This window comes from Cuculus canorus, chromosome 6 (genome assembly GCF_017976375.1).
Source record: "Cuculus canorus isolate bCucCan1 chromosome 6, bCucCan1.pri, whole genome shotgun sequence".
NCBI lineage: Eukaryota > Metazoa > Chordata > Aves > Cuculiformes > Cuculidae > Cuculus > Cuculus canorus.
Window position 1 is genome coordinate 33,880,809 of NC_071406.1, and position 13,049 is coordinate 33,893,857.

Below are 13,049 nucleotides of genomic sequence, written 5' to 3' on the forward strand. Positions count from 1 at the left end.
AGTACTGTAAAAAAAGGTCAGACAAGGCACATGAATCAATCTTCTTTCTCCCTCCTCCCTGCTCCCCATGCAATGAAACTTCTCAAGACTCTGAATTCTTGAATTGAACAAAATATACTTCTTGCTACTGAATAGGATTGTGGATCATGTTTTGCCATTGCAGTTTCTACTGCTGTTTTAAAACAGATTTTGCAAAGGGTATGACTTCAAATCAGTTTTCTCCTTTAAAGGAACATTGGAGCAATTGTCTGTAAGGTAAACGTATACAGCCCAAGTCTCCTTCCATGAAGTGAGATGTCTTTCTGCCACTATCAGCAAGAATAACATTGTCTAATAAAATGGTGTGGGGAGAGAAAAATGTGTTGAAAAGGGTACTTTTACTAACTGTGCTTGTGCTTTCACTGTGTTTGCATCATCGAAGTAAAAAATAACGGGTGGGGAGGAAATGTGTACTTGTTCTGTGCTCTGTGCCTTGACACATGGCCGAAATTATTTTAATTAAACAAATGTAGAAACTGTTAGTTACTTTCTACTATAGCTTCTATTTATAGCCACATTCATGTCCGCTACTCAGTAGAATTTTGTGCCATGTTATTTACCAAACAGACCTTCCGTGTATTTGTTTCTTCCATGGACTGAAGCTTGTCTCCTCCATCTGAAGAGACAGTGGGATACAAATGATAGGGAAAAGGATCTAAGTAGAGACCTTTAGCAGGACACCTGCACCAAAGCCTGAACTTCAATTCTTCTGGTCCTTGTTGACACTTTGCATGTGAGAACAAACAGGACTGCACATGTCCAAACAGTAGTAAATGTCCTACCAAATAAACCTGTGGAAAGAAACATGAGATGAAAGACAAGGAAACTGCTTTATCAAAGGACATTCAACGGGAAAAAAAATCTCAACTGACAGAATGCCAGGAATGGTTAAAATGCCCAGCTGCCTCCTGTTTATAAGCATCCCTAGAGTTCCTGCACGTTCAGTGGAGCTGTGGGCTACAGCTCACAAGCCGACAGTGGCCAGAGCCTGCTACTGTTACAAAAAAAGTGGAATATTTTGATTTAAGGTAAAGTAGAATTAATCTATTCATCCAAGTAACTGTATTTTTTGGAAGTTAGGCAGAATGTCCCTCTGATAGCATGGGTTTTTTATAGCATGGTTTTTCAAATACTGTTTTTCCAGACACACATGATCTATACTGAACAGAGCTGTCTTCTGTGATCCCCTCTGTTTGTAGTGTCTCCCCATCTCAAATGCAAAGTCATGATACGTAGTTACTATTACAAAAAGTAGAATATTTTGATTTAAGCTAAAGCAGAGTTAAGCATCACCTATGCAATTGTCATTTTTGAAAGTCAAACAGAATGTCCCTCTGACAGCATGTATTCTTTCAATGTCTTTCCAGACACTGTTCATTCCTTGAAGGTGATAACATCTTGTGTTCAGTCTGATCTGCGCTGAACAGATGCCTCTTCTCTGGTCACCTCTGTTTGGGGTTTTCTTCGTAGCTCAAAGGCAAGGCTGGACAGAGCTGGAGCAGCTCCAAACCAGCGAGAGTTTTGACTGTTGTGAGGTTTCATAATAGCATTAAAATTGGAAAGTAATAGAATAGGCATAAGATTCCTGGGAAAGTTTATCCATATGCCTGCAAGTGGAAAATCCATCCCAAGTCCTGCCTGGCTGCACACATCGATGGGGATCGCTCCCTCCTGTTGCCCAGGCTGAGAAAGGACTCTCACTTTCTAGAACTCCTAAGCGAGTGCTACTGTTTATCTGCGGCCGCTCCGGGTCTGACGGTGGGGCGGGCACTGCCCCGTGGCCCCGCCCCACCGGTTTCGCTTTCGCCCCCCCCCCTCCGCACCGCCCCTTTCTCGTTCCCCACCGCCTTTCCCCGAAGTCACGTGGTGCGGCTGTTCCCTCCAGGGCTCTTCCTGCCCCCCCGCTCCCAGGCGATCGCTCCGCATCCCGCAGGCGCTGCCGGGCAGGGCGCTCGGAAAGGCTTTAGCAGCCCTGCCCGAGGGGCGAGGGGGAGGCGGCAGGTGGCCTGGGAGGAGACGCCCCAGCAAACATAATGCGGCGGCGACCGCAGCTTCTCCCCCCGGCGGCGGGGGGGAGGTGGCGCTGCTCCCGGAACAGACGCCCTCGGTAGGTGGGGCCTCGCGGCGCTCCGCGCGCCCATTGACCGAGGCGGCGGGGGCCGGGCCGCGATTGGCTGCACTGCCCCGTCCTCGCGCCGCGGGTCGCGGGCAGAGTGCGGCGGGCAGCGGCGGAGACGGCGACGGCGCGCAGCGGAGACCCCCGAGTGAGTGCGGGGAGCGGGCACGGGGGATGGTGCTTGTCGCGGCTGCGTGAGGTTCGAGCTGTGGGAGAAGCCCTCGAGGGTCAGGGGCGTCCTCCTGCGGTTTCCTTCCCAAAGCGAAACGGGCTTTCCATGCTCCGAGCCCTCGTCCCGGTGCTGCTCTCGCTGATTGACAGGCTGAGAGAGCTGGGATTGTTCAGCCTGGAGAAGAGAAGGCTTAGAGGAGACCTTATAGCGACCTTCCAGTACCTGAAGGGGCTACAGGAGAACTGGGGAGGGACTGTTTGTAAATGCCTGTAGTGACAGGACTAGGGGCAATGGGTATAAACTGGAGAGGGGCAGATTTAGACTGGGCATAAGGAGGAATTTCTTCCTCATGAGAGTGGTGAGGCACTGGCACAGGTTGCCCAGGGAAGCTGTGGCTGCCCCATCCCTGGAGGTGTTCAGGGCCAGGTTGGATGGGGTCTTGGGCAGCCTGATCCAGTGGGATGTCCCTGCCCAAGGCAGGGGGTTGGAACTGGTTAATCTTCAAGGTCCCTTCCAACCCAAAGCTTTCTGTGACTATGAAACCAGACTAACTTCATGCAGTTCAAAAGTTCTTCGAGCTTTCCTCACCCGTGTCATGTTTAACTCTTTGCTTTGGTGCCACTACAGCATGCTCAAATGCTGTGTTACCTATAATCCAAGTCCCATGCACATCAAAATCCTCAGAGTCCCTGCTTTAAACATAACAGCATTTTAAACTCCTGCTTACTTCTTACACATCACATGTGCCACTCAGCAGCTAAAGAAACTGGCATGCAGACACTAATTGGTTTGGATAACAGATAGCCCTTCACTGTGGAGCTGCCCTGTTCCTTGGATAGGTCCTATTCACACTTTTGTAAAAGCTGCAGGTACAAGTGGACCTGCATCCCACCACCCATGTTCTCAGCTTGGACTTTGACATGTCTTTACATGCCATTTCCACTGCAAAATGCTAATCTGCAACCCAGTGAGGAGACAGTAGCAGATCTGCAGCTGGAGATCATGCATCAGAACACGACAGGGTACCTGTATAGAAGTGCTATTGTGCAGCGCAGCAGCTCACAGTCATATTATCTCACTGACATTACTTAATTTAGTCCAAAAATTTGATCATGGGAACTAAAGCATATAGTGCAAAAAATAGCTCTCTGACTGCATAACACTCCATTTGAAGTGACTCAACATCTAGTCCATTTTCAAAGCAGGTAAGTGAGAACACAAATAGCACCTGAAAATGGGCCCCTAGAAGATTTTTTTATTTGCCCCTCACACTTTTCCCACCTCTTGCTGGTGGGGAGCACATCATGAGCAAGAAAAGGTGAAACTCCATGTGCAAGATCTCAACATGCAGAGTACATGTATAAAACAGGCAGGTCCTTGTTCCCATTTCCCTGCTAAGCAAGAGAGCGGTAACACTACCAGTACCCTAAATGCTGTAAAAAGGGGTTTAAAGGGGAAAAAAAATTGCAGGTTTTCATAGGGAAGGGTGATTTTCATGAAATAATGCACTGTCTTAATTTGCAATTTTAAAAATGTTTCTTTTCTTCTTAAAAAGCACAGAAGAAGCAGTGTTCCGTTTTAATGATTAGCTTTCTAAAACTGTTACAGCTGAGAAGAAAGTGGTTTTGTTTGCTGGAAACTTTTCCTTCTTACTCCAGTTTTGCCGTTGTTCATGAAAACTTTGAGTCACTTTTCACCAGTTCAATCAAAATACTGCTTAAATATTTACATTGAATTTCCCCCCTCAGGATGACTCAGTGGTTTCAGCTACAGCAACTTGATTCCAAGTTTTTGGAACAAGTTCACCAGCTATACGATGACAGCTTTCCTATGGAAATCAGGCAGTACCTTGCACAGTGGCTGGAAAACCAGGATTGGTAAGTATAGAAATTGGCCTTTCAGACGCTTCGGGAGCTGTACAGGTGCTCTAGCCTGTGTGTCTGCCCCTCTTCAGGACTTTGAAGGGCCTGACTCTTAGAGTAACAAGCTTGCTATTTCATATTTCCTTCAGTTGGTCTGTAACAAAAACAGCTGTTTCAAGACCAAACAGTTACTGCCTTGTGAGGTCAGTCTCTTGCTATTTGCAGGCTTTGAACTTTTTCAAAAAGAAGACACTCCACAGAAGTCTTGGCAGAGTGGTGTAGTGTGCACATGCATGAGGTTCACTTTTTGCTTCTTGGTGTGCATGGAATGAGTAAATGAAGTTGCACAGAATATGTTAAGAATAATACAGAGAAGAAAAACGTTTCTATATCAAGGAAAGTAAAGTCAAAGCTGAGAGAATGAAAGTGGCTTGTGTTTGAAAGTAATTCTTGCTGCTTGCATGTACTACAGTTGGAGTTGGGAATTAAAAATTAAGTTCTCCTGCATGCATTTATTGAATGGTGTATTGAAAGCATATTTAACACGAACACACCTTAAATTATTCTAGGGAACATGCAGCCAACAACGTATCTTTTGCTACGGTGTTATTCCATGACCTGCTGTCACAGCTTGATGATCAATTTAGTAGGTTCTTGATAGAAAACAACTTTTTGCTGCAGCACAACATACGGAAAAGCAAACGTAACCTTCAGGTATGCCTGGGGTATATGCCTATACATTTGCTTGAATTGCTTTGGTAGTGCAATTGGATGCCTCTAAGAGAACTACCCTACCGTGAGGGATTTTCACAAAGAAAGTGTGAGAATCGCAATGTAAAAGCCAGAATTCAAGCATTGCTGCGTTTTTGTTTTAATTGGCTACAGTTTGAAAGTTTCAGTTTCATTACCAGTACAGTTACAGTTTCTGGGAACTCTAGAAAAAAGAAAGTCATGGTTCGTAAGGGATGTACTGTACATATTTTGAGCACTTGCTCCAATGCAGTGTCCCTTACTACCACCCTTTCCCCAGCCAGTTTCCTCAGTTCAAGCTTCTGATGCAGAAACAACACAGGAGGAAATCCATGCTGTGTAACTGCAGAATTGCAGTTAATAGAAAGGACTTGTCATTAGATAGCACTTATGTACAGTGGATTTTACTGACAAAGAAAGGGGGCCAAAGCAATTAGTAGTGAGCAACAGCACAGAATGTCTTTTTAGTGGACTTAATTGCTTTCATTAGTCAGTCCTTCTCTCTGTAGGGTATTCCACATAATCGCCTTCTCCACAGCTTATTTCCTGAACACCTGTCTTGTCCTCACCTCGAGTCAGTGACTAGGGCAGTGTTTTCCAAGGAGAGGGGAACTTGACCAGGCTGTGTTTATCTAGCAGTAACTAATGATCAGTAATGAGAGATCAGTCAGGAAGACTGGTACAGCTCAGCAACCCCCAGGGCAGCACCATCTGGGGTAGAGCAGGGCAATACTTAATCTAGGGCATGTTTCAGCTTACGGATGTACAACAGTAGGCTTGAATTTGTATCCACCATTGACTGTGTTCATAAATAGCAGCTAACGTATCTCCTTCACATCGCTGTGCAAGAGCTCTACCTGTTGAACTAGAACAAGCCCCCTTCAAAACCAGCAGCTGTACTTCAGAGGTGTGGGAGGGTGGTTCTCAGGGGATTATGAGCTCTCTCTAGGACTGTAGGGTAGCATCTCACTTCTCCCAGGAATGTCTCTGACTCTTTCCTGTTTTGTGCATAGTCCCATCTCTCCATACACTAGTGATCAAAAATAGAATCTCCTTCTCGGACATGGTTGCAGCTGTCGTGCTCCCTGTTGTCTTGGAGCATGCCGTGACCGAGGCTCACACACAGTCACTCGCTGATCTTTTTGCCAATCAGTTTTCTGAAGGACAAGAGATTATGAGTATGAACTTTAACAATAGACTGTTTCTAATGCTAGGATAACTTCCAAGAAGACCCGATACACATGGCAATGATCATCTACAACTGTCTGAAAGAAGAGAGGAAGATACTGAACAGTGCCCAGTTGTCTAATCAGGTAACTTAGTCTTGGGATGTCTACTGGAGTTGTACCTGCCCTTTCCTGTCCCTTGGGAAAGGGGTGCAAACTGTGTAGCTAGATGTAATTCACTTGCGTAGCAATGAAGTCGTGCCTGACTCATATTAAGTTTTGATACCCAAATACTTCCTGATAGAGCAAGCTTTTGAATGTGTGTCGTAGAGAGTGGGAAGAGCACTCGGGCATAGACTTTCGGCAAAGGGCCTAATGCAAGTGTGTCCAAAACCAGCTCCTCTAAAAATGTGACTGTCAAAGACATTACCCAGTACCTTGTAGCTGTAGTGCAGTGGTCCGGTTTCTTTTCTGACATGTGATGTAAAGCACACACAACTGCCTTTCCAGTATATGAGATATTTGTGGTGTTAGAAAGGGAAATAGACCCTCCTGTACTTACTGTTGGCACCAGGTGCAACACCACACCCTACCTCTGCTTTCTGGTGAGTGTTCTCATTTCCCAAAGCTGAGAAGATAAAACGCAGAGCGAGCACAACTCTAAGCCAAAAACTGAAGGAGAATCTCGGGTATTAGAGTATGCTTGGATTGCCTTAATGACCTGACTATCTATCTATGATTGATGGCCTTTGCCAGTTTGCCAAAATAATTACTTCAGATGACAATACATTAAGTTGAAGCATTAGGCAGAGCAACAATGCATGCTTGACTATCCCACATTAGAGGAGCGCAGGTTTCTAGCAGTACTATTGTGTTGATGTGCGGAACAAAAAATCCTGTGTTTAAATTACTGCACCTCGACCCCTGTCAATTCATGCAATAAGCTTCCTGAATGATACAGCGATCAGCTTTCAAACTATATGGAGATCTGAAGTGTGCTTGAATGCCCTGTAGGAAAGAAATTGAGTACCAGATTTGCCTGTACGCAGACCTGTCTTGTTCTTGCTCATGGCCCATTTCTCCCCATATCCTTGTGGATGAATCTGACATTTAATGTTGATGTCATCCAGTGTTCAGGGTTGCTGACTTCTTGAAATATGTTTAGAAGATATGTGGAGATAAGCAAACAAATGGATTTGTGCAAAGCAAAAACAGAATATATTTATATCTTTGTATTGCTGTGATGAAAAAATGCAGCAATACCACACGACAGGCATTTTTGTTCCTCCTTTTTTTTTTTTCTGCATATCACTTGAACTGGATTTTATATTATAAAACCTTAGTATGATTTATCAGAACAAGCCATACAAAAAAAAAAAAAACAAGCCAACAAAAGTCTTCCATTAATGAAAAAAGCACCTGCTCTCATGGGTCACTCTGGTTTGATTCTCTTGTCGTTCTGCTTGCCTCCCTCAGATGGAAGTGGGAAGCATACAGAACACTGTGATTGGGATGCTGGACAAACAGAAGGAGCTTGATGTGAAAGTTAAGGCTGTAAAAAACAGTGTTATAGTAAGTATAGTATAACTATTTAAATGGTGTTTCTTGATTTATACATGTTAAAAAGCTTTCAGTGCATAAAGTAATTTCATTCTGAAATGACAAGTAAAAATAAAGTATATTTTGTTTTTCAACTCTTATCACCAGTACCTGTTTGAAAATAGAATGTAGTTACTTGTCAATAGCACTGTAATACAGACTGGGATTTGACTGGTTTAGCAAGATACATTTCTTGTGAACTTTGTCAGCAAAAGCATTTTGGTCATCTGAAATACTAGCTGAGGAAGAACTCTTAAGAAACCATATACTGACCATTCTTCTGTTGAATAGAAGACAGATTTTCAGTTAGCATATAAATTTTTTTTTTTTGTCTTAACAAATACTGAGATGACAGAAAGCTTTTCTCCAAGCTATACCTAAGAATATGAAAGTTTAAAACGCTGTGTTCTGTTCCAGGTTTTTCCCCTGGTGCTTAGGTTCCTCTGAATTTTGTGAACTTACATGGCTAGGCAATGATGGCTTTTCCATATTTTATAATTAACAGATTTCAGTTAGCCGAGAACAGGAAGCGAGGATAAATGGTGATTAAATTTAGGGGTATTTCCTGTTAGGAAGCTCCAAAGGCATTACTGTAAAACTGGACTTCATTTCTGCAAATGGCTGGTAGTTCTTGATCAGAAGTCTTGTTTTACATGAAATTATTAAATAGTTGTGGCCACTTTCATTTGTGCTTTATAGGATGTGGAGCAAGACATCAAGACATTAGAGGATATGCAAGATGAATACGACTTTAAGTATAAAACCTTGCAGAACAGAGGTGAGTAATTTATCAAGGACATACCCTATTGTGTATATTATAGTTTGTAAGAGTAAACTTTGCCATCTTGCATCAGGAAAATAAGCCTAATGATATATAGCCAAACTTACTGGTAATGTCCCTCCTTTATTAATTCTACTTTATGCTGTAACCTAGATTTCTGAAAATGCATTCTCTGCGTATGTCTCTTCTTACAGTAAGAGAGCCACTTTTTTTAACACAGCATTCCTTTGTCCTTTATATCCCTTTGCTACTAGCAAAAGCAAACCCTATAAACTCTGTGACCATTCAACCATACATATAAATAGTTATTTTTACACTTTTCTTTGCCATCTTGAATTTCACAGATGCCTTTCTGGCTTCAAATTCTGTACACCCTTGTGCACTGAGGAAAGCACACACACTAATTTCATTATATAGATCCGTCTCTCTTTCTGACTACTTTGTTCTATAAAAGGCTTCCATTTTCAAGACAAATTGGCAGTTGTCTGTCCCTCAGAAGAGGCACATGTTCAGAAGATACTAAGGGTAGCACTAAGCCACAACTTTGCTTTTTGTACTGGGGAACAGGTAGTGCTTCCGCGAGGCAGGTGTTAAAAAACTTTCAGTGCATAAAGTGCACCTCTAACTTAAGGCCAGTAGGCAGCAGAGATAGTAGCTAGGGCAACTATGCAGGATCTGTCAGCATGGGCTACCCCCAGGAGGCTGTGAACATCCTGCCTTGAAATAGCAGTTAACTTCTGTTGCCAGGTTAAGTAACATGAGTGATTAATGTCCAAAGTCACCAGGAGAACAAGTTCCTCTGTGTATATCTTTACACAATGTAATCATTATTTTAAATCAGGTTCTTGCTCTAAAAAGCAAACAAACTCATGTCTCAATTACTTCACTGGGATAGTGGCTTTTCGTTGCTTTAGGGCTCTGAGTGTAGAGTCTGTCCTTTCAGAATGGGCAAAGGAGGAATCACAAAATGGGTCTAGGAGGCAGTAAATATTTCATCCTGTAAGCCTTAAAGATATATTTCACCTGACATAAGCCAGGCAGGTTCTCTCTTAAACCCTGTGATTCCCCTACCCATACTTCCCTTTTCTCACAAGGCCATGACCTGTTGCAGTCCTTCAGCCTCACCTTCACAATTTGGACTTACTTTACAGAGCTTGAGTCAAACGGTGTGTCGCAGGAGGAATATAAGAAAGAACATACGAATCTCCAGAAGATGTTTTTATTACTTGACATCAAGAGAAAGGTAGCACTCTAGTTTTCTTTCAGAAGGCAACAGCACTTCATTTTGAACACGTGTTCATTTTCAGGGGGTTGACATAACAAATTATGTAAAAGAAAAAGCTTTTCTACTACTGTCAGTTGAACTAAGATTCTTTCCATCCTGACTGAAAATCTAGAATCCCTGTAAGCAATTCTGTTCTAGCAACCTTTATCAAACTCTGTCAGATAAAGCTAAAAGAACAGTGAGAGGGATAAGTATTGTCTCAATAGTCAAGCTCTTGAGGAAAAACTGATTAAACATTTTGCAGCTATGTTAGAGTTAAACATGCTCACTCTTGTTACAGTGCTCAGATCTGCAGCAAGCACTGGGGTGATCCCAGATACACTCTTGGCACATATGAGTCTGAAACACTGGCTCTTTAGAATTCAACAATAGTGAATATGCATTTTTTCTCCGGCTAATGTAATAAATTCTCCAGCTAAAAAGAAGCAGGTGTTTTAGGAAACATCCTCTGTTGACAAACTATTACTTTGAGATTCATGCAAAGTTTTGTAAGACAGGTAGCATTAGCTATAACAGTACTTAGTTTTCCTGTAAAAGTATTTTTAATAAGAAGTAATTTAATATTCTCTATAGGAAGTGGTGAACAAGATAGTACAGCTGCTGAATACCACAGAGCACACGCAGAGCGCTCTTATTAATGAGGAGCTGGTGGAGTGGAAACACAGGCAACAGACTGCATGTATTGGTGGCCCACCCAATGCCTGTCTTGACCAGCTGCAGAACTGGTAAGTCTCCAGTCAAGGACTGCATTAGCCAAGAACTTGAAAGTGTGTTACAAAGGAACACCAGATCTGTGAAATACACTGATTGTTTATATTACACATTTCATTCTGTCACAGCATAACTACATTTCATTAATTTTATTGCCTCACCACATTTCCAGTTAGCAAGAGATGTTCTTTATGCGCTGCTTAGTCCTTGGGGACAGTCACCTGGCTGGTGTCTTGCATTATTGCAACACAAAGACATGCTAAAAGTAATAAGACTGTGTAATTGTAGGTTCACCATTGTTGCTGAAAGTCTACAGCAAGTTCGTCAGCAGCTCAAGAAACTTGAAGAACTGGAACAGAAGTTTACCTATGATGCTGATCCCATCACAAAAAATAAACAAGTTCTGCAGGACCGAACACATAGTCTTTTCAAACAGCTCATCCAGAGGTATCAAACAAGAAGGGTCTTTATGTGTTTGCATGACTAAATGACAGAAGGCACCTTTCCTCCTTTTCCCTCAATATTTCCTGCATGCTAAATATTTTTGAGGTTTTCCTGTGTTTGGTACAACATTAAGCTAAATGACTATTTGTGAGATTTACTCCATTTATGGATTCCGCAGACTTAGGCCATGGAAAGAGTTTGTTATCAGTTATCATTTAAGTTAGCAGGAGCTATGCTACAATATGCATTGGTTATAGAATCGAACTCCTAGTCTTGTTTTAAGCTTCAGCCCTGCAAAGTTGAAGTAAAAGGAGGCAAAAACCCATCTGCACCAAGCTATGCCTGAGATAAACACACACTAGATTCTATAACTCTTTGTCTCTGGATGCATTCTCTTTGTCTCCAGCACAGGGAGACCAGCCATATCACTATATACCATTGCTGTATAAGTTTTACTGTAACTGGTAATTGCCCTACTTAAGATGAAAGTCCCATTTCTGTAAGTAGACAAGAATTCATACTGCAAGACTTGAAACTAGCTTAGATACAGTAGGTAACACCCTGTTATGGAGGGCTAGAACCCAAGTTTCCACAGTTCCATTTAGATGCTTTCACTACTAATCTTTAACTGGAAAATACAGCTACTGCTTTTCATTTAAGTGAAGGCAATGAGGAAGAGCTGTAGAAATCCAGCTGCTGTTTAGTTATGTTGCCTCTGGGTAGAGTAGAAGGAAAAGTCTCCATGCTTCCTAGAACTTGGTAACAGTAGAAATACTTAAGATTTTTGTGTCTACACACAGCACAGTGCTACAAAAAAGGTGGCCGAGACAGCAACAGTTTGTGGTGCATCAGAACAGGCTAGCATCAGGAGCTTGCTTTGTGGGGTTAGCTAGCCGTCATCAAATCTCCAGCTACCGTATCTAGCTTTTAGGCATTTGTTACATAGCACTGTAACCATAAGAATTTAGCAAGCACTGGGAAGTAGCAAACAAAGCAAGGCTCCTCTCTTGAATTATGCTAGTTATGTCACAGTGTTTACATACTGTTTCTTTTCAGGGAAGTTTGAGTTAGCACTCTCCCTCCTCAGGGCATCAATGTATTTAGGAAAAGCCAGCTCTTATGAAATCACTTCATACTTGCAATATTTCTAGTGCTGTTGATAACAGCTAAAAGAAGCCCATGCACAGACCTGTATGTAGATTGAAACAGAATGAATAAAGTCCATGGTATTACTGGTAAATCACCATTCTTTTAAAGTTCACTTTTGATGTAATTTCTTATTCGTTAAAGATAACATTGGTAAATCAAAGTGCCTTTAATCTGTTCTTCACATAGCTCCTTTGTGGTAGAGAGGCAGCCTTGCATGCCAACGCATCCTCAGAGGCCATTAGTTCTGAAGACAGGAGTACAGTTTACTGTAAAGCTGAGGTATGTTTTCCCTTTCCCCCATCTTGTTTCATGATAAGCCCGTCATGTCATTGGCTTTCTACAACTGAGAAGTTTGCAGATCTTACACAGTAGCCTAAGTGCTAAGGTCAGGAGGAGGAGGGAAGTGCTGTGTGGCAGGGAAGTGTATTTTAGGCAAGATTCACTTGCATTTAACTTTTACCCTTTACCAGAAGTGCAGGGGTTTAAGCGTATGAGGAAACGCAACAAAACAGCAGAACAAACACATGCAAACTGCTCTGTCATGTGAAAGAATAACTCATTTGCCCATCTAGTTTCCTCTCTAAATCAGGACCTAGGATCAGGTCTGCAGATCTTGCTTATTTGTCTTGTCACTGCAAATACAATGTCTTCTATGGAGCAAGCTTGGAGTCTGTATGTGGCCTTGAGTTGTGCAGCTTGAATATACTTGTGATAAGCAGTGCATTAGAAGAGAGCCTGTCTTTTGTAACTACACTTATTTTTCAAAAAACCTCTTTCTTTCCAGATTGCTGGTGAAATTGCAGGAATTGAACTACAACTTGAAAGTGAAAGTTTTATTTGATAAGTATGTTGCATTTTTCTTATCCCTGCATATATTAATGGTAAGCAGTCCCCATGTTCAGAAATCCAAAAGGCATTCATATTTTAAGTGCTGAGTTGGTCAGGAGAGGCTGGTTCTCCATTGCAGTGGGTATA

At 42.4% G+C, this 13,049-nt stretch overlaps 1 protein-coding gene across 3 annotated transcripts in view; it reads left to right on the forward strand.

Moving 5' to 3' along the window:
- The first annotated feature begins 2,146 nt into the window (after positions 1 to 2,146).
- STAT1 (signal transducer and activator of transcription 1) overlaps positions 2,147 to 13,049 on the forward strand; it is a 29,169-nt gene continuing 18,266 nt past the window's right edge. For 2 of the 3 annotated variants that reach the window (XM_054069424.1, XM_054069425.1), the window contains exons 1-11: positions 2,148 to 2,303; positions 4,076 to 4,204; positions 4,759 to 4,903; positions 6,154 to 6,252; positions 7,582 to 7,677; positions 8,404 to 8,482; positions 9,637 to 9,728; positions 10,344 to 10,495; positions 10,770 to 10,928; positions 12,261 to 12,353; positions 12,859 to 12,918. In XM_054069424.1, the coding sequence (XP_053925399.1) occupies positions 4,077 to 4,204; positions 4,759 to 4,903; positions 6,154 to 6,252; positions 7,582 to 7,677; positions 8,404 to 8,482; positions 9,637 to 9,728; positions 10,344 to 10,495; positions 10,770 to 10,928; positions 12,261 to 12,353; positions 12,859 to 12,918 (1,103 nt within the window). In that variant the 5' untranslated portion in view covers positions 2,148 to 2,303; position 4,076. Of the gene's footprint in view, positions 2,304 to 4,075; positions 4,205 to 4,758; positions 4,904 to 6,153; positions 6,253 to 7,581; positions 7,678 to 8,403; positions 8,483 to 9,636; positions 9,729 to 10,343; positions 10,496 to 10,769; positions 10,929 to 12,260; positions 12,354 to 12,858; positions 12,919 to 13,049 lie in introns of all 3 variants that reach the window. The other variant, XM_054069426.1, reaches the window with a different exon arrangement.